Source organism: Falco cherrug, chromosome 5, assembly GCF_023634085.1.
Source record: "Falco cherrug isolate bFalChe1 chromosome 5, bFalChe1.pri, whole genome shotgun sequence".
NCBI lineage: Eukaryota > Metazoa > Chordata > Aves > Falconiformes > Falconidae > Falco > Falco cherrug.
This window is the reverse complement of record NC_073701.1, coordinates 29,630,950-29,658,505: the sequence shown is the minus strand read 5'-3', so window position 1 is coordinate 29,658,505 and position 27,556 is coordinate 29,630,950. Positions and strand designations below refer to the sequence as shown.

The 27,556-nt window shown below is 41.4% G+C and overlaps 1 protein-coding gene across 3 annotated transcripts in view; it reads right to left on the bottom strand.

Annotated features, from left to right (window-relative positions):
• The window catches only part of TBXAS1 (thromboxane A synthase 1), a 230,903-nt gene that overhangs the window by 130,983 nt on the left and 72,364 nt on the right, over positions 1-27,556 (bottom strand). For all 3 annotated transcript variants that reach the window (XM_027799407.2, XM_005435041.3, XM_055712869.1), the window contains one exon: positions 19,718-19,770. In XM_027799407.2, coding sequence (XP_027655208.1) covers positions 19,718-19,770 — 53 coding nt within the window. The remainder of the gene's footprint in view (positions 1-19,717; positions 19,771-27,556) is intronic.

The window sequence follows — 27,556 nt, the reverse complement described above, 5'->3', positions numbered from 1 at the left end:
AGACATGCTTAACTGAGTTTTCACATATTTAAAAACCTTTGCAGAATTAAGGCCTCAGTCACAAAACAAGAGGTTATCTCCCAACTGGGTTTGTTGCTTTGGTTTTGTGTTTTTTTCTAACTTGTTCCAAAATGGCAAGTAAAAGATAAAATCCTCCTGAACAATAATCTGTTCTTCCCAAGTAAATAAAGTATTCACCCCTGCCATGTAACTTCATTTTGATTCTGTATTACTACATGAGGATATCACCAGTCTCACAGACTTAGATTTATTATTGAACAAAACCAGATATTCTTGTCAGATTTTAATAAATAAGAGTTTGAGAAAAACAAAAGCCTCCTGGCAAGTGCATTACAAATGGATTCATGAATAATTTAGGACAGCACTTTTTATTAACTTTCTCTAGGTTAATCTTTTCACAGGGCTTGTCCACACATAAAAGTCCTACCTTTAACTACAGTGATACAGTACCATTATACTGCTTGACCCAACCCTTTGTAATATTTTCATGTTTCAGGGTTTAATGCAAATGCTTGGGACTGTCTGGCTCATTCCTGCAGAGAAACAAGAATACGTGAATGTAGTACAGTATCCTCAGATTGATGCAACCCGTCCATATGGGAATCTCTTGTAACACTGCCATACCGGTAAAAATAAATGTCATGACCCACGCATGAGTATAATTTTCCTGTGTAGATGAGGCCTCAGTTATTTGAGTTATGCTGTTGGGGCATTTCTATTACATTTCAGCTTAAATTGCAGTCCTCCAAAATAGAGGAAAAAAAATCATATTTTTCAGACCAGCAGCTTTATCTCTGTTGGAAGATGAGACAGGAAAGACCCAGTACGACTACATGAGGACAGTATTAGCTTCCTCCAGCAGATGAAAGGATGGATGACAAACCATCATCCCAGTGGGCTGCTGGTGCAGAAGTAGGCAGCCCTGTGCTGCACCATTCCCAGGAAGGCCAGGCAAAAAGTTTTTCAGTGTACAATGGAGGGCATGGATCTACTCCCAGAAGCTGCAGAAGAGGCAGGATGCCCTCCAGCGTATTTATTAAAAGGCTCACAGATCAAGGGGGTGGTTATGTTATAGTATATTGAGCAAATGAAGTTAATCTGCACCCAAAGTGTTTTAATAACTGAAGAGGCTACAAACACCCAACACACTCAGCTGCAACAGTGTGACTTGTAAGAGCAGACAAGCACCACTCTTACGGTAAGTATGAAAAGGACAGAGACTTCTACCTTGTGGTCAGGTTCCACACAAGATGTTGCAGTCCTCTTTGCAATGATTTAGTCATTTAGTAAACATGCCTTTTCTTTTACCCAAGAAGGAGTGGCAATCCAGCAATGATTTCTGCTGTTTTGCACGTGCACCACTGTTGCTTTCTGCAGAGATGTGGCCCAGGTGTCTCAGTCTGCACCTAATGCCTGATGTGACCATGGCCACAGAAGTTACCACATGGACATCACAGATACCTGCCAAGTCCAACTACGAGCTGAGGTAGGAGCAGCGAGACAAGAGGCAGAATGGACTGCCATGTCCCTCCTGCAACACCCAAGCACACCATCTCCCTTCCTAGTGTTTGCCAGGGACCCCCCTAGGAACGCAGGTTTCTTTTCTCAAGGCAATGTTGTGGATCAATCAGCTACTTTTAATTGGAAGGACCAATTCAGCATTATCCTTTCTGTGTCCCCAAGATCACTCTGGCCCCACTGCACCATCATCTGCTGCTGACAGCATTCCCCAGGTCCTGAGCTGTGGACTTGCTCTCTGAGCAAAGCTCACAGCAACGTTGCCTTGCTGCACAGGAAAAGATGGAGTGCACACGCAGTACATCATGGCAAAGGGCCATATGTTTTTGTATAACACCCGTGTGGGAAACACCTGCAACCCTTTCACCTTGTTTATAATGCCACTGTCAATTCACAGAAGACTGATCTCCCTATCTATTATCAGTCTCATGTATTACAAACACATCACATTAATCATAAAACACATATATGCTGTTAGGCAATAAACAAGGCTTTGTTTTCTATGCTGCAGTCTGGTAAAGTACACAAAGATCATCTGGAAAGCTAAGTGAAAATAGGAAATTTTATTATCTCTATCTTCCTCAGGGAAGAACAAAGAACCAGGAAAAAAAGGGGGTAAAAAGGAAAGATATGCAAAGACACAGAGATACAGGGGGGAAAGCTAATTTTCATAGGAGATGTTTCCTTCCAAAAAAGTTCCTTGATCACTCAGCCTCTTTTGTTTAGAGACACCTATTCACTGCAGACAGAGAAACGCAAAATCGAACAGCACAGTGTTTGTTCAAAATAGGACTGAAGCCTAGCGTTACTTGCTTAATTATTTCAGAAGTCAGCAAATTGATTTGTCATGAGCACTGTCCCCTTCCAGCTCTTGCAGGCAATTCAGACTCTGTAGGACTAAACGATACACAACGAGCTGATGCAAAGCCCAAACGCAGTCTCTACAGAGAGGGTTACTTTGGGCTGAAAAGAAGGGAAAGGAGGGGTCAAAAATTTACCAGCTACTGTAAGTCCCATTATTATTTGTGTTACATTAGCAGCTAGAGGCTTCCAGGGTCTGCAGGCCCTGATTTGGCAGGAGTTATACATAAGTAGAAGGTTTATTCTAGACCTGTGGAGCTTACAATTGAAATAACGGGGATTGGCAAACTGGGGGGGAGACAAACAAACTCCCTCCATTTTCCATCCAAGGGACTGGGGGACAGGCAGGTATGGAGGAGCTCGGAAGTATCAGCAATCACCTTTATTTTTTTATTGTTGACAACCTGTAAGAACAGAGCTCTTCAGCTGCTGCGTACACCTGGAAATCCCAGACCAGCTTTCTTCAGGCAGGGGTAAGTTTGCTGGAAACTGGGGAGCTAACTCCTCTGCCACTTCTCCTGTGTCCCAGGCTGTGACTTTAGCTGGCAGGGTGCCTTCCCAGACTATTTTTATAAAGCACTGACAAGCTGAGTATCTCCGGATTAAAGAACCAAGAAATGCACACTACCACTTAAGAAAAACCCTAGAAACAGGGGAACTTACTGCACATGGATATGAAGCCCTGGTAGCACTGAGCGGTCTCAGGCATGAAGAAAAGTTCCAAAGCACAGCTCTGCCAACACACACACCTCAGCCAGAGACTAATCCAACCCATTGTGTAAATTCATGAAAAAGAGGACATGGCCGCAGTGATTTCTATTTAAGTATAAATTGTTCCTCATTTCCTTTTTTGATGAATTACACTTCTTTTCACGTCATGAAAGCTTTAAAATAAGCACATAGAACTATTAATTTAATTCCTGCCTGTATTAAAAATATCATGTAACAAGGTGCCGAGACTTGCACGCTTTCTGCGCTGCTCTGTATTGCCATGCATCTACTTCTTCGTCCACATAGCTTGGATTAAAAATGCTATCTTCTACATACCAAGAACCTCTGTGCTATCTCAGACTTGCACCTTGCCAAAAGACCTCTGCTTTCTGACACGCTTATGGAAGTATCAAAAAGAGAAAAAAAAATCTGGGATTATTTATATTCTCCCCACCACCAAAAGCACAGCTATTTTTAAAGGAGCTCCTCCCTTGTCAGGTGCAATAACAAACTCATGGTATGAAAGTAATATATTTGCTGTTGACAATAAGGAGAAGGAGGGCTGATTGGGGCCATTACAAGGTGCAGAGCTGGTAGTGTTTTGAGAACCTTACACCAGGGTGCAAACGAGCTCTATTTCTGGGCATCTCTAAACCCAGCTGGGGTTTAGCAACTTGAGGGTGTCACACACATTTACTAATCCCTTCCCCCTTCCAAGTGAGCAGTGTGGGAGATACAGACTCTGCATGGCTGTGTTAATTCATTCATGAAATGAAGTACATGACATTTACCCACATATAAGGAATGACAGGGATTAAATTAAGCTCACAAAGTACAATGAAGGGGGTGGGGTGGGGGGGAAATATCTCTGAATTACACAAGCATATTTGGCAATCTGTGTCCATTTGGTTTTCTGAGGAAATCTAAGTCCGGATCCAAGTGCATGTACAAAAACTCATGCCCATGTTCAGGGGCTGGGAAGAGAAGCAGCAAAACTGATGGACAGGGATAACAATCATTTCTTTTCTTGCTCCAGGTGGGCTGTGGGAGAGGCTGGGTGTCAGGGCAGCGCAGAACCATGGGGTCCCAGGCTGTGCTTCTCCGCAGCTGGGGTGCTGCTGCTTTCCCAGGGCTGGTGGGGTTATTTTTATCCTGACAACTGGACTAAGATGATTGCCGCTACCACCGCCACTCTGCGTGCTTGCATCATACTGCTAGCACTGATTAGCTACATCAGTATTCCACTTCATTAATGCAAAATGAAAGCTGTAAATAGGGTACTGCTTTTAGAGGATGCTACTGGAAACAAGAAGTACTGTGGTATTAATAAGAAACCAGTTGCTCCTCCCACCTGGGTGTGTGGGGATATTGCTACTGGGCGACGCTGAAAGTGCTCATAGGTGGTTTCTAAATCTTTTCCCATGGTATTTCCCACTAGGCTTGGACTGTAATAGTCTGTGTTTTGTTACCCATGTTTAGACTGTGACATTTTCACCAAAGCTTGTTTTGTCTGTGCTCGTTAAAGCACAGTATGCCTGACTGACCTCATGTGACGGCGCAGCAGACATTTCCTGTGGGTTTCAGCATATTTCTGTGCCTGGCCTTTCCGCGGGCTTGTGAGACACGGTGTGAGAATAGTCTCATCTCAGGCTCTTTGCACCTAATTCACTACCAAAGTACTCCTTTGGCATACCCTGAGAGAAAAAACATCAGGTTGCTATTTCCAGAAGGCTAGATCACTATTTCTAGGGAAGGCTACTTCTGGGAGACAGCAAACTTTTGGTGTCTCCAAAATTTACTTGCCACCATCTACACAGTGTTCATTTGCATGGATTTGTATCGGTCTACTATCTGTATTCAACAGTACTACCTGTTTTTATCAGCACAATGAAAAATAATAAATGCCTACACGATGGCTGAGGAGGATAAACGGCCAATGTTGCTCAGGCTAAACCAGAGGAGCTTTTTCCCCACCTTTTTTGTCCACATAAGGGAGGAAGAGGGATCTGCTGAGTGCATATCCTGATTTCTAGTTAGAAGCTCTAAGCAGCTTCCCTTGACAGACGGGTAAGTGATTTCTGGAAAACAACAGGCAGTATTACCCTGGCAGCGCTACAGCCATTTCATGTAAGATAAATGGAGATAGAGCAACACACTTGAAGATGATGATAGGACTGTGATGGTACCTCAAATAATATGGCCAAGGCAACACGCAGAAGAGGGGCATGCAGTGCAGGGCTGCTTTCTAGCCAAGCAGGAGGGACCCATCCAAACGGGTGGCCATGAAGCCAGGGCAGATCCTCCATGTCCCAGAAAGCAAGAGAGCATGTGCATGTCATGGTGCAGGCTCCCAGGAAAATCTGGGAAGAGGGGAGAAAGAGGAGAGCATATGTGCAACCATATGGAGAAAATTAAACAGGAAGGAGGTCAAAGGATTTAAATACAATTTGTGATACTGAGACATCGCAAGATACAGCAAACTATAAACCAGGTTGACTGTAATAAAGTTACTAGTTACATGCCCATCATTAAACTTCATATAAGCAAGAACACTTCAAGATGACTAAGACAAAACATGTGTAATCTGACTTCTGCCTCTCAGAAAGTGTTTCTGACCATGATAAAATTGAGGTTTGTATTATTTTTCCTCCCTTAGACATGGCAGCAGGGTACAAAGAAAAGCCATCCATAAGTCTGCATTTCTGGAACCTTCATCTCATATATACTTTACTTATCATGGCCAGGACTCAAGTGTGACTGGAGTTTTTCTCATCTCCACTTTTGGTTAGCCATTTTAGCCCTGAAGGAAAGAAAAGGTTTTCAGAAAACACAGAGTATCTCTGTCTGCTGAAAAGTCCTGTCCTCATACATATCTTCAAAAGAGGCGTTCAGAACAGAAGCATTCAAAATCAGTAGGCTGTTTCTGTTTGTTTTAATTCTGTACTTTATCTTTGATTTCTTCGCAGGCAAGACAGCTCATCTGCCTCCTGTAAATACGATCAGCAGTGGTGGACGATACAATATTTTATTTTCCCATGTGTTTGAAAAACATATACATAATTTTCTTTCAGTCTACTCCTCCTTACTGGCATTTTGATCTTAAATCAATGAGAGTTACAATATATGGCACACCATCTCTTTTTATTCCTTTGTTCTTTTTATGTTAATGCAATGCATTTATGAAATAGTACTGTCTTAATATTAGAATATTTTAATTCCTCAATAATAGCTAGGACTCAATATACTGCATCATAAACATAGAACAATTAAATGAGCAAGCCAAATTAACTTTTGCATTACTATACATACATACACCATTTTGTTGAATAAGAAACAAGACATTTGGACCTGGTCATGGCTACCAGCCTGAAGATATCTGAAGTTTAAGCAAATGAAAGCAGGGTTTCGTAAGTGGGAAGCAACGGGTAACCCATTCATCTGTTTGCATGCAACAAAAACACAGACCTCAGCCAACACTGGACAGCCTTATGCAGGCAAGTAAAGGTTTGCCAGACTGGCCATGAGGGGGGAATAGTCATTGGGACTTGGGGTTTTTTTCCTACTCTGTCTGAAAAAAATAAGTCAAAACAAATTAAAAAAAAAAAAAAAGGATAGCAACCACCTACTGAGCTTCTGGGAATGTACTTTTTTTTTTGCTACAGCATACAAAATGCATACAGGAAAGATTCATTTTTTAAAATCCTTGCATACCTATGGTAGTGTGTACTTTCTGTACATTCTTAAGATCTACATACAAAACCATTTAATTTTGTTAATGTATTATTAAATGCACACTAAGCCCAGTAAAAGTAATTTCCCAATGCTTTACACATTTATCATGAAACCACTAGCAGAATTCTTTACAATAAAAATGCTAGCTGTACACATGACCAAACTAAATTATCTAGGGAAATGGCTAATATCTGACCATGTGGAAACATTATAAAGCAGGGCTTTGTTATAGAACTAGAATGAAAAAAATAGATGTATTTTCTTACAGAAAAATTGCAATGAAAAAATATTTTAATAGTAAAAAACACTGCAGCTCCAGGAAATTTTCCCGAATCAATTCAATCTGTGTCGTGCCGGACTTAAAAAACCCATTAAAAATAACCATGATAAATTTCCTAACCTCTTTCAGTGCACCACACAGAAGACAAAGGAATCTGCAATTCAAGAAAGACAGAAGAGAAGGAAAATGGAAAAACCCGATAGCTTGTGTATCAGTGGTAACATCCTCCCTAACAACAACAAGCAAATCTATACCACAAAGGACAAGAGGAGCAGGAGTGATGCGTACAGCTGACAATGGCACTCCAAAGTAATGACTTCCAGGAAAATCTTCTGTTACAAATGGACAACACACTGCTGAGAAGTAGTTGAGTCATGACTTTCATAACACAGCAAATTATTTCAGCCTAAAAATGTGCATGCTGAACAACAGGATGTACACGGCTCTGGCAAGGCAACTATGGGGATAACAACCTACAAACAGCTAACATGCTCACCTGGTTTAAATTATCAAACCTTGCTGAAATCCATGCAGGTTCAGGGATTTTCCCCAATATTTAATACACAGTCATAAATCACAGATCATGTTTCAAACAGTAATATTAGTAAGAGCACCGCCTAGTTGACCTATTTTCCATTTACCACGTTGTACATACTATCAGTTGTAACAAACATGCTTCTTTTGCTGCTTTCTTTGTTTTGAGGGGGAAAAGAGGGCGATTGTATAACAAATGTCATATACGTCATTGTACCCTGAAACAACCCAAATCCCTGAAAATGGAAGAGTGTATCTAGCCCTCTCCTCTTCCACAGACTTACTCTTTCACTGTGGAACAGCAGGTCCTGTTCACCCGCCTCCTCCTCCTGATGGCCAGCCAGCGTGCAGTGTATCACACCAACCCTGGCACCCGATCCCCACGTGCACATTGCACATGTTTGAGCTCTCTTCACAGCTGCATTAAACAGCTGTCCTGGGCCTGCATCTGGATGCCATGGGACATAAGTGAGATGTAGACTCAAGAATTTCTCCTCTTTAGCTCAGTCACAGCTGCTTGGCTAAACACCTCAGGACTCCTGTGGACCTCTCTCATTTCTGAGTCATCTCAGTAAAAGTTATCACCCAACATTACTTTGCTATGTTACTCCCCAAACCCTCTGGATCTTTGGATTCTGCTGGAGCAGTTTCCTAAAGCCATCCCTCCAAATGGCTGAGCATGCATGAAACACCAGCAGTCATATTTAGGATTTCTGAGGAGAACATTTCTGAACCAAAAATTAGATTTTTAATTGTTCAAAGTCTACCTAGAAAAAGGGGGAAACAAGTAGATTTGAAAGCAGACCAATGTAACCACTTCATATGGCTTCTAAATATACAGATATTAGGGCAAGATGAAGTGACTTGATCCTCACACAACTGCAGAGGTATAGCAGAGATACAACCCACTGAATCTATTCATAACCCCTATAAACAAAGAAAAAAAAACAACAAAAAACAAACCCAAACCTCAAGCACAACTGGAGGATGAACCACCATTGAATATATTGATCTATCAAAAATGATTGAAGACTGACAATAAAAGGGTTATAAATGCTTAGAAGAAAGAGAAAGCAAAAATACAAAACCAGCCCACTGAAAAACTCCCACCTGCATTCACAGGGAAAAATGGACTGGAACAATAAAACACAATGGCAGTGCCTGTACGTCTTTGATAGCTGTCCCTCCCAAAAGCTGGAACAATCTTGCTATAAACCAAGCAAATGAAAATGTAAATGCATGAGCAATCGTCTGGGGGATTCAGTTGCTTCGTGTCCTGTAGGCAAAGAAGGAAGGGGGAAAAGGTAGGAAAGCAAGACAAGGGACCACTTTTAATATTTGTAATTATTGATCATGCTCTCCTCAACCTGAAGCCTTTTTAATCCAGCAGAGACCTTGCAGTTAAATATACAACACTGCCTGCATGGCAGTTTTAGCATTACCAGCAACACCTGCTTGTCCTCCAACCTCAGCACAACCTGCTGCTTTGACCCCTCCGTCAGGAGGCGGCAGGCAGGGGCAGCCTCTGAATTTTGGGGGTGCCATCTGGTGCAAAGCATGTAAACAGCTGCCTGCAGAAATCCAATATTCAAAATGGCAAGCTCAACAGAGGCATGGGATGGGGAAATATGCTGAACACAACGCTCAGAACAGTCCTGTGAGTATGTATAAACACAGTGGTGTATCTATCAGGGTCTACTTGAAGGCTTACAAACTATGTATTTATTTAAATGTTTTGCTAAGGAAATGAACATTAGAAAAAGATACAGCAGTTTCACAAACTTGATTCTGTTCTTCACTATTGACAAAAATCCAGTCCCGCTAGTAATTGGGCAAAGGCAGATCAGATGCTACTGAGGCAGGAAAAAAGTTGGGTCTCTAGTAGAATAAGTTTAGGAGCTTCAAGTATTAATCTTACCATTTTGCAATACACTGCCTCAAAAATCAGAGTTTAAAATATTTTAATATAAAGTAATGCAATATTTAATGACTAATGCCTTTCCATGTGACATTACGTTATTATCTGACCTATTTTAACATTTGCCTCTGTGCTGCACTTGTAGACCTACTTTCTCTTCCTCCTGCCCCATGCACAGCTTATTTCCTACTGGGCCAAATGGACAGCAAGCAGATGTATAAAATTGTTAGGCTGCTTTGATAACATTTGACTTTGGCCCTTCACACCGAGGGACATCATAAGATGTTCCATGCAATAAAAGGTCCCAAAGAACTGAGAACCTCTCATAATGTCACTTTGAAAGACTCTGCAGCAATTCCCAGTGTCCTTGCCAAGATCCTTTTGCAATAAAATAGATTCCAACATTGACAGAAAAGCTTGGATTATTGCTGAGTGATAAAATGTCTACAGCTAGCCCTTACAGAGTCAGAACATTGCTCCCAACTCACTCCTTTTTCTGTAAACTACTTTAAGATGTCTGGATATGTCTTAAAATTTGCTGTACAAAACCTGATTTTATTCAATAGGCACCATCATCCAAAAATCGAAGTTATACAACATGAGAGACATCTAAAAACACTGGGTGAAGATCCTCAAATAGTCATGGTTCTATGCCTTTAATGGAGCTACACTGAAGTAAACAACAGCTTGAAGGTCCAGACCACTGTTTTCAGGCTTCTTTACATGGGGGAAAGAGGAGATTCTGGGACAGGATATGATTTGAATCTTAATGAAGTTGGACTAGAAAAAACTCCTATGGGAACAGACCCCTAAAGATACAACAATTGCTGGGGAAGATGGTCAGTTTTTTCCTTGATGTAGTTTGTATCATTCCAGGACTGCTGCGTCTGTCTATGGGAGGCTGTTTCTTTACTGTAGCAGTTTAATTACTCCAGTACAATTTCATCAGTATGACTAAAATCCTCCTTCAAGACAAGCCTTCAGGTTTTGCCACCAAATTTAATGGAAGGAAAGATTCACAATCCCCAGTATAATGGTGGCTCAGCTCATTCCACACTCTCTAAACTAGAAGAAAAAAAGAAAAATAGAATAACAGCTGAAAACAACATCTTCCTCTGTAGTGGGGTACACTTTTGCCTGTTGCCTGATGAAATCATACCCAGTTCAGTACCAGCAGAAGGTCACATAAAGCAGACTCTCCAGGGAATGCAGAGAGGTAGTCAAACAGAGAAAAAGGGTAATTTGAAGATGGTGCCAAACCAACAAAGAAAAAGGAGGTATTTTGTTCCCCTTACTACTAATAAAACATAGTACACTAAAATTGATCCCCAGACTAATAAGGTAGAGGAAAAAACTAAAACCTATATATGACAAAACAATAAAAAAAGTAATGAAGAGATTTATGGAAGTACATAAAACCCTTGGAATGACGTAAAAATTGTCAGGTCATGTTACTGTTTTCAGTTCTACATGGATAAGAAAAACAGGAAAGAATAAAGATTAGAGCATGGAGGAAAGGTAGCGTAGAGCTAAAGAGGATGGAGAGAATTAAGACAGAGAAAATGAAGCCAGAGCAAATATTTAGGGGAGAAAAAAGTCACAGCAAGAAGCATGATTGCAAAGCCTACAAGGCAAGGCTGTCAATGTAAAAAGAAAAAACAAAACAAAGTCCAGACCAACAAAGTGGTGGCACTGTCAAAGGACAACAGGCAGCAACTGATGGAAAGAACCTACATAGATACCTGACAAAGCGTGGTCATTCTCAAAGAGGAAAATATGGCTATTTCTAAGAAACTAAATAAGAGACACTCCCATTTCATTCCTGTGCAATGCTTTGGTGTCCTAAGGTGCAGAGGCCCCACAAAGTCTTGTCTGAGTACTCTCCGGCATGGGGAGAGAGGGTCTAACCAGCATCTGCATCCTGGAGCTCCTGGCAGATGAGCATGAGGAGGCGACAGAGCCGTGGATGCTTCAGCCTGTGCTGGGGCTTGCAGAGAACAGGGACATGCAACAGGCCACTGATTTGCAGCTTCTTTTCTGCATCCTTCTTCTCCAGCCCCTAGTGGGGGACATACTGGGGGGGGGGGGGGGGGGGGGGGGAATCCCTTTTGCTTGATGTTTCTCATGGCACACCAGAAAGCAGTCACAAGCTGCTTCTAGATTTCTTTGGGCTGCCACAAAGAAGGGTAATAAAGTGGCAGGAGGGAGTCACCTGGAGAGGCAGCAACCTGACTCCTGTGAAATGCTAGGCAACCAAGGAGAGCAGGAGGAGCTCCTGAGTTACAGCATTAGTTTAAAGTTCATCTGCTTCAAGGGCTGCCAAGAAAGGGAAGGGGTCACAGACACACACACATGTTGGGAGGGATGATGTATTTTCCTCCCTCTGTGCAGAGTAGGGGAAATGATTCAGGAACTTCATTTAAAAATTACCATGCATGGCACTGGGAACACCAGGTCATAATCAGATACATAGCGGGTGAAACCAGAGACCATTAATAGCTACTGAACATTACATATTGTATTTATCCACTTCAGGTTTGCATCAATACTTCTCAGTGCTGCAGGAAATTCTAATGAAAGTGTTTAATATGCACCGCAAAATCCACAATACTGCTGTTTTCCCATACTGTCTAATAGGATTGGAATACTGAAACAATGCCTCAGATTTTTCAGGCTTTTAAAAGCCCTCAGCCTGCTTCTTCCCAAGTGGTGAAAAGAGGGGAAAAATTACAAGGTGGACTTTACAGCCTGTTAAGAAGATTAACAAATGCAGGCTTTGGTAGATGGTGGAGAGGGGCAGATCAAGGTGAAATTAAGTCTAGGAAAATACCTTTTATAACTGTGGGGTTACTCTGAATATTTTCTCCCCCTGCCTTGAATTAGGATGACACAGTCTGGTATGCAGGTGCTGATCATGACAGTGTTACATGGTAAGAAGAGGCAATCTGTTTAGCAGTCTCATCCCAAGCCCTTTAAAATAATGAATTTAAGCATTAATTAGCTAAGAAGCAGGCAGTACAGATCAAAGGTCACCTGTGCAGTATATTAGCTGGAAAACGCTCCTCAGGCAGCATGTTTTCAAAAGAAATTTCAGTTTTCAAATAATTTTAACCTGGAGCTCACAAGGACTGTGTTTTAACAGCTAAGTGCTGCACTACCAACATGCAAGGAAACGGGAACAAAGAAACACCTCCTCAGAAGCAAAGTGAAACCTCCTCCTAGCTACAGCTGCTACCAGCACATGCAGAAGCAGACCAAGGTTTAATCAGGTTCTTCAGATGCTAAGATATGGTACAAAGGCCCGCTCTGTTCTTCCCTTATCAGTCTTAGGAGCTGACACATTTCTGGCCAACCCCACAGAAGCCCTTCTGCATCTGGCCAAAGCCATCTCAGTGGAGCCATACCAGTCAGGAGATTTCCTTCTGCACAAACACACTGAAGCTGCAACCACAGTAGTTTGCACATACTGTTGAATACAGGAACGAGCATCAGGGACACTGTGCAGGTGACAAGCACTGTCCTTTGCTGCCTTGCCAAGAGCATATAAAATGTGTGTCTCATTTGGTTGGATTTCACACTCTCTTTCCACAGGTGTAAAAGATTACATCAGGTCTTTGACTTACGTTGGCTTGAACAGCTGCAGTAGAGTCATGGGGCAGTCATGGATGGAGGAAAGAAACTTGGAAAAAGCGCAGCAGTGAGCACATTCCGGCAGCTCAGCCACCCCAGGGCAATGTCTGGAGTCTCAGAGAAGAGACTGAAATCTTTGCACGCGGAAGAGTTTACCACTCACATCAAACTTTTCCATCCAAATGGCTTTGCCTGCTCTGAGGGCTGGGACTGTGACATTTTAGTAGGCCTTTGAGTCTCTGTCTCTGAATACCTAGAACACAGTGTCCCTGGGCCTGACCAGAACAGAAAGAGGCTACAGTAAAAAACTTACCACCATCACAGATTAGACAAGCTCAATTTGCATGTTTCTCATGGGGGGGGTGTGTGTGTGTCATAGTCCACATATAAGATTTGTCCATGACTAAGACGAGCTCATTAATTAATATCTTCAACATTACTAGTACACTAAGCATCAATTTGCAATGTTCCAGAGACCTAAGTACATTTGAAACATTCCAGAATTAAACTAGCCAACTAATTTACCATAAATTCTGTCTATAAACTGCATCCCACAGGTCTCTGTACACAGAACGTAAAATACTCCATAATGATCAGGCAGCCCACAAAAACGATTACAACTGTAACAATAACAGTAGACTCCAATTCTCAGAACAGTGTTGTATGCCACCTTTTGGGTAAATCTTTAGGCAGCAGTCCCATAAAAGGCTATGTTTTTAAGACCAATTAGCTCTAGCGAGAAGAGGAGAAACTGGTGATGATATACCCATAAGTAACTCACATGACTCATTCCAGCAGCTTGATTTAATCATTGGAACTAACTATAACCAATACCTAATTATGTTTAAGTGTGTGGGGTCACTTGGAGATGTGGCATTGTACTGTGACACTACATTTCTGCCAGGATTATTGTTGAGTTTCACTCTTTTTTACAAGACAGCTTCTAAAAAATAGGTTACTATTAACAAATTCTGAAAGTGTTAATTAAAAGAACAAGGAAAGAAGGGGTCTGAAAGTTTAATTTAACAATGTTAAGATGCTCCTACTGTTCAATCAATTTTTGAGATGATCTTTTCCGTTTCAGAGAGAATGGCTAGCACATTGCACAGAGCAGCAATATAGCTGTCTACATGCAAAGTGCTGTCAAACGAGAGGGTGGGGAGGGGGAAGAAATATTTTTCTTCCCATTAACTTTCAGCTACAATAAACCTAGGTGTTTATGCGTACCAACAGCAGACAGTATTTTTCAGGCACAAATGCAACTGTTTCTTTTATGGTCCTGATTCAGCAAGGTAGATAAACTTCTGCCTAACTTGAAGCGTATTGAGTAATACCATTGGCTTTAATGGGATTACTCAGGTGCTCAAAGTTAGGCACATGTTTAAGGGTTCTGCTGTACTGTTTGCAGGTATTTAAAGTAAAAAGTATTTAAAGGAAAAAAGAGGTAACTAATTCACAATAGCAATTTTGGGGCCGATCATCAACAATCCTTTAGAATCAAAAGGAACTTATCACAATACACAAATGAGGAAACACACTGAGAAAAAATAAATCTTGATGAAATATGAAAGACTCGACTCTGGCCAAAAATGTGTATCACTCTGTAAGAAAACAAAAATCCAAGCAAGCAAGGCTACCAAAAATCTTTATCAGGTTAAATGTGAAACAGAGATTATGAAGAGCTATATATCAGAAAAGAGGAAGCCTGTTTTCTTCCCTCCCCCCATCCTTGCCCACGTATGATATTCTCTAGCTGAAATATAAAAAGTCAATTCTTTAAAATGCCAAAATAAATGAAGGACCACAGCAGAGGTAGCAAGTTCATTAGACCCTCAGTGCAAAAGAGGAAATCAAACAGGATAAGATTGTTTCATAAAACAAATTATTTCTTTACATGAGCCTTCAGAGAAAAAGATGAGATTACTTGTCCTGGGATTACTCTTTCTGTATAAAGCAGAATAAGGCTAGAAACACAGAGGGATAAAAAAAAATTAAATTAAAATGGCAATAAAGACACTGTTTCTTCGGGTAAATTAACTGCATGATGAAGACATCAGCTGTTACCTGCAGGAGGAGATCCTGCCCCTATCCACCATAGGTTTGCTCTGAGGTATTTGAGGAGGACAGACTTTGAGAAAAGTTCTAGAGGCCCAAATCCCAGAAATGCACATCCACCTTCTGTACACAGAAAGGGAAAGCCCCAGACCTCCACAATGAGTATCCAGTGCGCCTCGGTCCTGGTGCAGTGGCCAGGAGCTGCAGTGAGAACAGCCTGTGCCTTGTTCACAACTGTTTGATTATGGACTCATCTGCAGAAATGCTAACTAGTGCCATCCGCAACAACCTTTTTTGGTGAGAAGAGAATTCAAGCGTTAGGACAGAGCTAACTCTGGCTGCATAGACTTCTGAAAAGCTGTCAGCTGCCAGCATGGTTTACAATCACAACTCACCCCTGGACACGTTTCAAGTTAGTGACTGCCTCCACAATCTATCCCAATCCTTTAAACCACCCAATCACTTAAGTGACCAGGCTTGATCTTGGCTCCAGTAGTAGCTTATTAGGAAATCATTTAAGGAATATTAGGATATGTTTAAGGAAAAAAAACACCCACCATACACAGATCAGGAATAATTGAGTAATCCCATAGACACCTTAAGAAAAAAATGCCTGTCCTGTTTTAAGTTGCTTTCTGTGTCTTAAAAATGCTGAAGTAACCCACTGGCAAGCAAGATACTCTTCATATAGAAACGGAGCTCCATCCACATCTGTGTGTTCACAAGATGCTTCAGGAGGGCCTGTACCTTGAGATGGTTTCTGTGGTACTGTGCTGATCCTGGTCTGCTTATGCTGGAGCCCAGCAGAGGCTCAGCATGGGTAGATGCAGTTTCCTGCTGGTGGTTTTATTTGTGATTGGAAATGGTTTACAGCTGGTTCTTGTCAGGAATGTTCTCATTAATTCCTCCTCCTGTTTAAAAATGCAGATTTTGAGCTTGTTGCCTCCCTTTGCCAGTTCACAGCCTGACCACCCTGTGCTCAAATACTCAGATTGTCTTCTGCTTTCTAGAAGTGGTTTAATACAAACTCCATCCTCTAGCTGCTCATAGACCCACCTCTTTGTCTCTGCCTTATTTTGTTCTCGTCCTATTTAGCACTTATTCTACTACATAGTTGTTCAGACTTTTCACAGTAGGTTGAAGTGAAGGAAGAATAAGAATAGAGTTTGACCTGCTGCAAACTGTTTCAGATGCAAAAGGACATGAAGAAAGTGTGTCACCCTACAAATTGCGCTGAATTTTAATCTTCTGTTCTTACTGTTTGATTATATGTGGTGAGGTCTATGTTATGAACTCTTACACTCTTCCCCTTATCCAAATGCATTGCTACTGTTGGAGGCAGAATGGGTTCTCATTCATCCCAGAGGCAATCACCTGCCTGCTTGGGGCTGTATCATATTTTCTGTTCCTTCAATAGCATGTCGTTGGGCCAAGAGTATATTACTTATTTTGGTGCTATTCTCCATCTCCAGATCAGCAACACATGCTTACAGTGCTATAAAGTCATAATGATGCAATCATAGTAGAGGGGTCAAATGCATATGAACTGTATATATAAAGTAAAATTAACACACTGCCTCTGCAGCTCTGCTCATGTTGTAGTAATTGCTTTTCTAATTCCACAAAGTAAATTCTCCCCCTTTATTTCCCCTCTTCAACCCAGAAGCTCTTTATTTCTCTGTCTGCTCTCTCCACCTATTTCTGATCAGTAACCATAACCTACAATTGAAATGGAACAGTGGGATATGGTGGGGGTGAAAATAAAGTAACAAAACATCAAAGTTCATCCACAAAGTAAGTGACAGGAGTCACTAATTTCCACAGAAACCAGGACTACTTTCCTGCAAAACTCTTACTACAAAAAGGAGAATATTCAAAGCAAATTTTAACATGTATCAGTATATTGCTTTCCAAATAGCATATTTTTCACTTTTAATTTTTGTTACAGAGAACCAGCACACATATTTGAGAGGAGATATTTTTATGGAAGGTGCTCCAAACTGAAGCTGAACCAAAGACTACCACTCTGTTGCTGGGTCTCTTCAGAAGTCACATCGGTGGCTTGGATTCCCCCGTTGAACAGAAATGCTGCAACTCTGCTTTCACGCCAAAGCAGAGCTGTTTGTTTCTGCCTTGGCCTCCATCTTGGGCCATCTCTGTATGAAAACAGACAGTTTTCACAGCACGCAAACACAACTGAAGACTATTTGCATTGTCCCTCTCTATAAAAAGAGTAATACCATCACCTCTCCTTTGGATCTGCACATGGGAGTGAAGGGGAAAAAAAAGCTTTTGTGACCTACAAAAGCCTCACTTGAAATAATTCTCTACGACTTGAGGCCTTCTGGAATGGAAGGGATATATTGTTTTGACTTGATTAAAGCTGAAAAGTTGATTTGACATCCTGTTGTCAAGGAAACCAATTCACATACAAAAGAAAACAGTTGTGATGGTATCATTCAGACTATTCAAGTGACCTTAGAAAGAAAAAAAGGCTTCAGTTCCAAAGATTTGTATTCAACTCACTTCACCACTGTAGAAATAAAGATCATTGCTCTTTATGCTTATTGGAAAGCAGTTTTCAATCTGGAAAAAGCAAAACGCCACATCTTCTTCTAACTGCCAGATCCAATACTTTGCTGGGACCATACACATAAACACACTACCTATTTCAAAGAATCACAGGAAGAATCACACAGTTGTATAAGGAAGGAGAAGGAATTTCTTTAGTTGACAGGACTGTGATAAATACCCTCTGACACATACTACACCTATTGAACAGCAGCTCACAAGCCAGGTTTTAAAACATCCTCCTTCAACTACAAATAAATCTTACCTCAAGCACAGCAATGTTTGACCCCAGCTTTGTGTTCCTGGGAGACATCAGAAAGCAGCATTTTTTCTCCGCCAGTCTACTAGATCCCTCACACATTGAGTTTTTAATGCATGCAACAAATAGGACATGGTTATGCTCATTCTGCTCACTCCTCCTACCTACAGGGTCCCAAAGAGGCAGAACTGTCCTGGCTGACCACTTAGACCATCATCCAGCTTTGCAGCCCATGCAAGTCTCACAGAGGTTTCATTCTGTAAGAATTGTGGGTAAACTGGAAAAATGAAACTTTCTATCTATCCTCTCACACACTGTAATTATACATCTCTTTCTCTGATGACATAGCTTCTGCCTGGCTGAGTAAGCAGACAGATGACTAAATAGCAAGTTGTCTCAAATTCAGCTTAGAAAAAAAATAGGCATTGTATTAATAAGCAGGGAAATACACTGAGGAATGAAATGCTAGTGTTCTAACATTATTGTCATTTAAGGGCATCACACCAAAGGTCGTGGAAATAATAAGCCTCCGTCATTTTCCATTTGTTACACAAGATACAAATTGCCACAGTGTTAATGAATATCTTTCCCCATTCCTGGCCATCCAAGGCACTGTATTATTTCCTCTTAGACAAGTACCTAACCCTTGGAATTCATTATTTCCATCACTTCTTGCAGACTTTGTCCTTAGGGCTGAGCATAAATGCCACAAGGCAGCTATGACTGGAGCATCAACTGCTTCATATGCCTGAATCTGACTTCTTTCTGATAGAGGTTTTTTGCTGGAAGAGCATACAAAGCATATTTATATCATTTATGATCAAATATGCACACACACACACATTCATATATGCTCTCTTACAAGTATCTTACACTGCTTGCAGAACACAACAAAAAAAATTTGACATTGTACTTTGTGGATATTGCTTGATACTTACATATTGAAATAATGGTTGTTCTACAAATACCAACTGACCACAACAATAGAAGCTACCATGAAATAATTGCATTTCCACTTAAAATTATGACAACTGAAAAGTAGTTCTTGGAACAGAAATGTCATTTAGAGAAATGTGGGCTTGTATGAAGGGATATACTGCTTAAACCCTCTTTACTCCTAATAAACTGCTAAGATAGCACAGTTGAGCTACCGAGAGAGGAATGCCTCATTTCTAATCTGTACTTCATTGTGTTTTAAGTTTAGGAATTTTGCGTAAATATAGATATCAACATCTAAGACAAATTCATACTATTACATAAACTGAGGGGTTTTTTAAGATAATAAATTATTATTTCTACTGTTCACCATAAGTATAAAGAATATGCAGATGAAAAAAGATTATTGAAGTCCGGTAGCTTTGTACAGTTCTGAAAAAGACTAAACTTTTATGTGCATAATTAAAATTAGAAAGACAATAATGAAGCCCAACACCAAATGCTGAACTAAAATAAGCCAAGGTTACTTTCTGCATGTAATCAAACAACCTCCACCTCTGTCCCCCAGGCTGAAACACCACACACTGCATTTTGATGAACATCTTATCTTGGCATTTTCTCCTCTCTCACCCAACAAACCCAAACAGCAAGAGCCAGAAAAGAAGAAAGCTGATGGCACTACTAAGCTTACCCACAAACAGGTCCATACTCTCTTATGAGTTTTGTGTGGTTTTCCCAAAAACCCTGGAGAAAAGAAAAAAATCAAAGTATTTTAGAACAGTACTTAACATAAACTTTGTTACAGTGTTTCTAACACTCACACCAAAACTTTGAACCTCAACTAGGAGAACCATGGTATTATCTCATAACCTTACCTTTCTGTCATTGTCCATCTGTGACAGCAGAGTCTAGAAATGATGACTGAAAAAAAATCCCAACCCCAAAAGAGACCTGAAAAGCCATGACACATGCTTTTATCGGGGTTTTACACTCCAAAATATTACCATTTCATGATTTATTATTTTTTAATTGATTTCATGACTGGGGTCCTGACTCACGATTTTTTTCTAATGTGTATGTGGATGGAAAAGGTGACGGATAAATTGGTAAGAGAATAAGTATGTGACTTATTACACACAGGGAGACAAGAGAAACACAGGGAAAGTGAGAAGATGGTCTTGGTTTGGTTTCAGTTACGTTACCAAAAAAAACCCCAAACCTGCGTAGCTAGAGTTTAGCACACTGACACTCTGCAGAACAGTAAGCAGACTTACTTTAACAAACTTCCAAAATTTTTACTGGGTTTCATTTTCATAATTGATGAAAATTGGTATCCATTTATATAAATAAACCTGCCACTATACTAAAGTGTTGGTGTCCTCAATGATTTCAAATTGATTAATCTCAAAGAAGGTGTGCAAAATGTATCCCCAAAAGTGAATAAAAAAAGAAGTCTGTTTTAACAAAAGTCTGATATTTGAGAATCATACTGCATTGTGTTTGTAAATTGTTTATGGAAAAATAACACATTTGACTGCATTAATCTGCATTTATATTAAATCAAGAAAGACTATTGTGATCTATCTTCATTCTTCAGAGAAAATTCACTAACAAAGTAGAATACTTATGCCTCTTAGTCTTTCTTTTTTTTTTTAATACATACTGCAGAGTATTAGCTAGAGCTACTGTAAATATATTAACCACAAACATAAATAAATAAGACCACGTAATATGTGTATGCTTTGGGAGCATTTTACCACACTAAGCAAAAGAAAATCTGGTAGTCAAAAGTAGTTATTCTAGTTACTACCCTGGGGTACTAGGTTATCACCCAAATGAGAAAAGCACTTGCCACCACCCACAGTCCTCCTCTTACAGAGCCCTTCAATTATTATTTTTTATTTTTAATACATTTGTGCTTTTTTTAAAAAAAATAATCCTGGACTTGCAATATGTTTATTCTACAGGACAATGTGTCTCCAGGTTAAAGGCAAGAACTGCAGGTTTTCCTTAAGCTACAAAAAGCTAAAGCACTGGATGGCATGTAAGAAAACACACTGAAGATAAAATTATGAAGAAGGTGGTTTAGAAGATTGCTGGAAGAAAATATATATTCTCACCTGAAAAATACTTTACTGCTAAGGTAAGCAGAAAAGCCTCATCTATTAGCACACAGATACTAAGGTGGACAAAGCCTTTGTAGTACCACCAATACACACAGCTAACTCAAAAAGGCTTTTATCTGCAGACATCGAGGGAACGGAAAAGGTACGTACACAGTCACACCAACCTGCATTTTGCTATAGCAATGCTGCAGCAGGAGCAGGGTGTCAGCCTGCAATTGCTGTGATTTCAGCATGACGAAGGTCGCCTGCTGCCTTGCCCTGCTGGTGCAAGGGGAAATCCTTTGGCCAGATTCCCCTCGGCGCTACTCTCCAGGTAGCCACCTAAGGCTGGGTGAAGCAGGCTCGGCACACCGGTGCACCCTGACCGCTTTGCCTGGGAGAGCGAAGCCAGCCTGCCCACACACTGCTGACACCGACAGCAGCGCCGAGGCACTGGGCACCGCTCTGCATTACGGGGCACAGCCCGACACGGGATACAAGACACTGCTGTTAGCCCAACAGTATCTGTAGCTCAGGGCAGAGGGACTTCCAGTCTTGTGAGACAACACCAAAGCAGGTCTGCCCTCCAGCCGACTTGCCGCCTAGCCAGAACCTTCAGCAAGGATATCCCAAACTACAGCTTGAACCTTGCCTGCCAAGTTTCGCTTTGGATTGCGAACACGCACATAGGTACTACACTTGCTGTATCCAGCAGCTGCATTCCAGTGAGCCAGCAGGATATTAACATTTACAAGAAGCCTAGGCTTTAAATGATTCAGTGAAAAAGCCTTCCAGAAAGCCGGCTTCTTGGAAGCGCTGCTTCTGGCTCACTACAGTAGAGGGGTCAGGCAGAACACATTTCAAATCAGGGCTGTTAAACAGTAACTGGTTTTCTACCTCCAGGTCTCCTAAATGATTGCACTGGCTTAAAATTAACCACACTTACTTTTTCTTCTGCAAAGTAAGAAGTACAAGCTTGCAAGATGGGGGGAGAGAAGGAATTGAAAGGTATCTGGGAAAGATTGCGAGAAAGCATCTTCAGGAGTTAAAAAAAGTACTTGTTCTCTATGCTCTGGGGCACCTTCTCATATCCTGCACTATCACACACACATCCACACCACTGCCTGCCTCTGCTGTCCATGTCCCTTCACAGGCATGGTGAGCACTCGGGAGCAGGTCTTGTGCTGCCTGGGAAGGATTAGCAAACGAACAGCACATGAATCCCTGGAAGGCGGCAGTGGCAGGAGCATGGGCCAGGCAGAGAGAATTTGTGCATGCATCCCTTATAAGCCAAGGTATGCCTTTCAGCTGGAGGAAGTGGGGGTTGTATGAACACACTTTTGTTTCTTCTTGATAGCCATGAGGAAGGCCAATGAACCTGACAGTCCCAGTACACAATGAGGGGATATGCCACGTCCATATAGTTCTGCCAGTTTTGCAGTACCATCCTTGAACACAGCTTCCAGTAGACAGGTACCTTGAAAACATCCTCCTCCTCCTCCTGTGAGTCATGTTTGAAGCACAGCAAGCCACGTAAGAGCTTTTGCTAACTTATTTACACTAGCTGAGGTCAATCTGCTCCAAAGCTCATTATTTCAGGTTTGTCCAGGTTTATAATCGCAATTGTACTTAGTACCTATGGGACAACTAAGCATCTGCCTACTAGTAGCAACTGTTTTACAAGAAAACGTAGAAAAACAGACCTCTCTTTGACTCAGGATCACCCAGTGGGTAAACACAAGGAGAGGAAGCTAACTCAGAAATGGTGCCTGCTGAGGTGTACCCAGTGGCTTAAACAGCTGTAACAGAGGAGCTATAATGAAGCAATGTGAGGGTTAGGAGGGAATAATCAGGGGAAAATGGAACCATATGATTTTGGGAAAACAGGAGGAAACAATAGCAGAACAATGGGCAGTATTACATATGACACCATGTACATCAGGAGGAACTGTAGCACATTAAAGTCACTCACAAAAATAAGGTAATTACTTAGCTTTTTCTTTGCATGGCAGCTGCAGAATATGAATTATCATCAACTCAGAAAAGGGTTGGAGCAGAGGGGACTTGCTGCATGTGGCCTCTACAGTGAGGTACCAGCCTGATGACAGCCCATTATCAAATAAGGTAATGCAGGAGTATGAAAAGCTTCTTTCCCTGAAGAAAGCATATTTTAAAGCATCTGGTATACCATGGAAACAGCAGCTCAAGTGGGCTGACTGCTGCACACCCAGAAGGCTTCTTTGTTTACATGGCTGGCGGTTGCCTCCCTACAGGGAATTTGCATTCTCCCCTTTCTCCAAGCATGTATCATCAACTGCATCAGTGGGCAGAACCACTCACAAGGCCAAATCCTGCTCTCAGGGATAGAGGTGCAACCCCTATGGAAGGGAACAAGATTTGAGTCTGCATCAGCCAGAGCAAAGTCTGCTCACTGCCAACCATCTTGAGATATCAAAAGTTGAGGCTTCAGCTTGAGCAGCACACACATGAAAGGGCTTCAGAAAGGACTGTTGGCTCAGGTATCCCCTTTCCTTTTTTCAATAGATTCTGCCACTCCAAGATGGATCCCTTCAGCAATTTCCTCCTTGTTGCATGTTTACCTTGGCTAGCTCCTCACAGCAAGGAAAAAAATCTGCAGCAATGTCATCTTCCCTCCTTGCTGAAAACGGGTGTAGGCACTAAGCCAAAGTTTTCACAAAGAGGCAGTAGTACCATGCATTTTGATTTCTGGGGTATCTAATCTGAGGCATATCCAACCTATTTTTATTAGTTACTCAATACCTGCAGATCTCATGGCTACAAATGGGGACTTTTAAGTGACTTTAAGCTTAAGCTCAAGCTTAAAGTCACCCAGACTGCACAGAAAATGGTTTGTAACGTTCCAGCTTGCTGCAGATGGAAAACACATCATGTGGTTTATGAACTTAGCTGTAGTTCTTTAGGGTTGCTAGATAAAATGGTTTGCAGAGGGCCACAAAGCTGGGATCCAGCAGATGCATGCTCCTCACCGTAACTCAAAATTTGAATTCCAAAAAAGTGACTTGCAGAATGCAGTTAAGGGTAGCCCTTTTTTGTCATGTACTGAATGCCACAAAAGCTACTGAGCTGTGTGGAAATAGGTGTGGTGTGCCCATCAAAATACACTGCAAGGGGGAAACATTACCTATGCAAGAACAGCCAAGGCAAAAAGGCTTCTTTTGTTGCCCCTTTCTGAAAAGCATCACATATTACCTGATGTCAGTCACTTACCCAGACAGCCTGGATTCAAACCTGTGACTCAGAAGCCAGAGACACCACATCCCATCACTAGTCCCATATATGCTCCACCCTCACCACCCTGTAGTTAGATATGATGTTCTGTTTCACTGTGATATTAATAACCACAGCATAGTTATTTGAGTGCACATCTCATATCAAAAGACAAAAATCTATACAGTGTTTTATGGTACATAATGACAACGAATGACATTTATGGATCAGATTTTTAGTATTCAGTGGGCTTCCTGTCTTTTTTTCCTTACACCACCTGGAAAAAAACAACTGCTAATAACCTAGTACCTAGTTATTTTTAATACAAGCTAACATTTAATTAAAACAACGTTGTATCAAACTGCAGCCCACTTTGAAGGAATGAACCCAGACTGTACATCATCTCCAGTAACAATCCTAGCAAACACACTAGGATGCCAGCAGACAAGAGGAAGAAAACAGCACGAACTTCTAACCAGCCTGATTCTGAGCCATGTACATAGTTTGTTTCCTTTGATCATTACCCTTAATGGCTCTCCTCTGTGTGTAATTTGGTTTAATTTATGTGTATGCCATTTCAGATTTAAAAAACACATATAGCCCTTCCAAATTTATTAAAAGCAGCTTTCCTACCCTTAATAGTTATTAAGAGAGGTTAGTGTTATGTAATTAAGTTAATCCTCATCTGTAAAGGCTAATTAACTGAACACTAATTGAATCTGCATATGAAAATTTGGACAATGTGTTCTCATTACACAATTAAAAAAAATTACCTGAACTAAATACCAAACAAATTGCAAATTTTTTCCTTCTACCTTTTCAGGTCTTTAATAAAAAGTAAGTGGGCAGGTTTATTTCTGTGTGCTGTATTAGCCCTTGCTGCCTGGAACAAGGACCTGCCGTATAACTGTTCGGAGAAAATGCTCAAGTCCTCCCCTGAAGAATGGTTGTTTCCCTTCTTGCCTGAGCTCTCCCTTTCCCTCTGCCCTCATCCCATGCTCTTCATCACCCTCTTCTCCTTCTGCTGTCCGTCACCTGCCCTGGTCAGAGAGGGCAGAGGCTCTTGGGACTGAGTCATATCACCCAAAGGTTCAGATGGCATCAAGATATTGCCTCAATGGACCATATCACCCAAAAGGATGGGGTGGCACAATAAGATTCAGTCATGCTGATTCACCACTCCAACAAAGCCACCTGCGCAGTTTTGGCAGGGCACTACCCTTTTGCCCCCAAATATCACTTGCCAGTGAAGTCCTAAGGAGAACACAGCCTCATCACGTTCTCCTCTGCTGGCGTGTCCTGTATTACAAAAGCGAGACATCATTTGGACCCTTCTCAGCCTTTTCTTGCAACATTTACAGTTTAAAACAGTCAGGTTTCCAAGGGGGAATTAAGAAAAGCACATCATCCTTTCTGGTATTTTCTGTCTCTCCCCATTAACCAGGTTAATGGCTGATTCTAATAGACTGGTAACGGAAGAGTCGGCGGGAGGGAGTGGAAGCCAAGCAAGTAAATACACAATTGTGAGCCTGACCTCAATAGCATGCAAGATTTCCCAGTGCATGGAACACACGCAGTCCTCAGACATTTTTATTTCTCCCTGCCCCCTCCCCAGAAACCCCACCATATGTTTTTAACATTTGAGTCGTAAGCACCAGCACCGCATAAGTGGCACGGCTGGACGGAGCAGCTGCAGCCAGTTAAAAGCCCCTCAGGCACCACTTCTGGCCCACTGGTAACAACCTGGCACCCTGCTTCACCCCAAATACCTAAGGGAAAGAGGGTCAGAGGAATGGGAAATGGGAGACATTGCATGTTGTCTTTCTTTGGGATGATACCACATTTTCTAAGCAAGGGAACAGTGAAAAATGTACACAGAGTTCAGTAATGCATTTGGTCTGGTGGCAGGCAGTCATCACACCCAAAAGGATGAAGATCAGGATAAAAATCAAGAGACAGTAAACACGCAAGATGTAGGGAAATGAATATGGAGCGAGTTGAAAGAAAAAGTACAGGCATGAAAGGAGGAAACCCATAGATTTCTCAAGGGTCAGTCTTGGGGCGAACCTTGTTCAGTGTTTTGAGGGCTGACGTTGGCATAAAAAGCAGACAGACTTTAGTGAAGTATGTTCACGGTTCTGGGTCAAAAGACAGATTCTTTCCTCAGCAGGCAGACAGATTGAGATTGTCGTATCAGAAGAATTGGATGACCTAAAGAACCTGAACAACTGCAACAGAGGAGTCTTTAGTTGAAAGCAAAGCTTCATGCCCTTAGAGGGACTATGTTAACTCCAAGAATTTCTGCAGGAGTAGATTATCGCTTGAAAATAACAGAGAAGAGAAGGGAAAAATCTGGATGGACACACCAACCACAGGATAATGATGAACTAGTATGATGGAAACTACAAACGCAGAATATCTGGGATACGCTTTCTCAGGAATGCTGCATGTGAGTCTGTGAGCCACATTCAAATGAAATGAATTAAAAATGGAACGAGTGGAGAAAAGGGTTACAAGGTTCCTCAGGGAACAGAAGGCCTGTCTTACAAGTCGTAATTAGGAGTGTTCATTTTAGCAAACCAAAGGTTCATTTCAGCAGACCAAAGGGAGTAGACATGCTAGCTGTCTATAAAAGTACTGGGAGTAATCATCAGGGAGGCAAAAATATGTATTTAATATAAAGGTCTACATTAAAAGATCAAATGAGTATAAACTGGCCATGGATAAATGTTGCTAGAAATTAGATAAAAGTTACTGACTATCAAAGTAGTAAGATTTTAGAACAGCCTCCCAGTCAGAATAGTGTGGACAAGAACCTCAAGGAGGGTTTTGAGGCAGAGGGGATAAGATGTGGATACTTAAAAAAAAAAATGGAGCGTAGGAAGAATAACCCAGCCCACCTACACCAGCCTCTCAAGGTGATACACAGCCACTTCCAGAATTAGAGAGACACCTCTCATGGAAAAGTTTTACTGCACTTTCATATGTGCACACTGCATTTGCACTCCTAGTTAATTCACCTTAACGTTCCAAAGCATTCCCATACAGACATGGCCTCACACATTGATTTGGCACACTGCAATGAGAATTGCACTTTCTTTTTGTCTTTCTCTTTTCAGTCTCATTTCACTTTACAAATTCCATTTCCACAACATCTCTGGGACAGTAAATGCCCA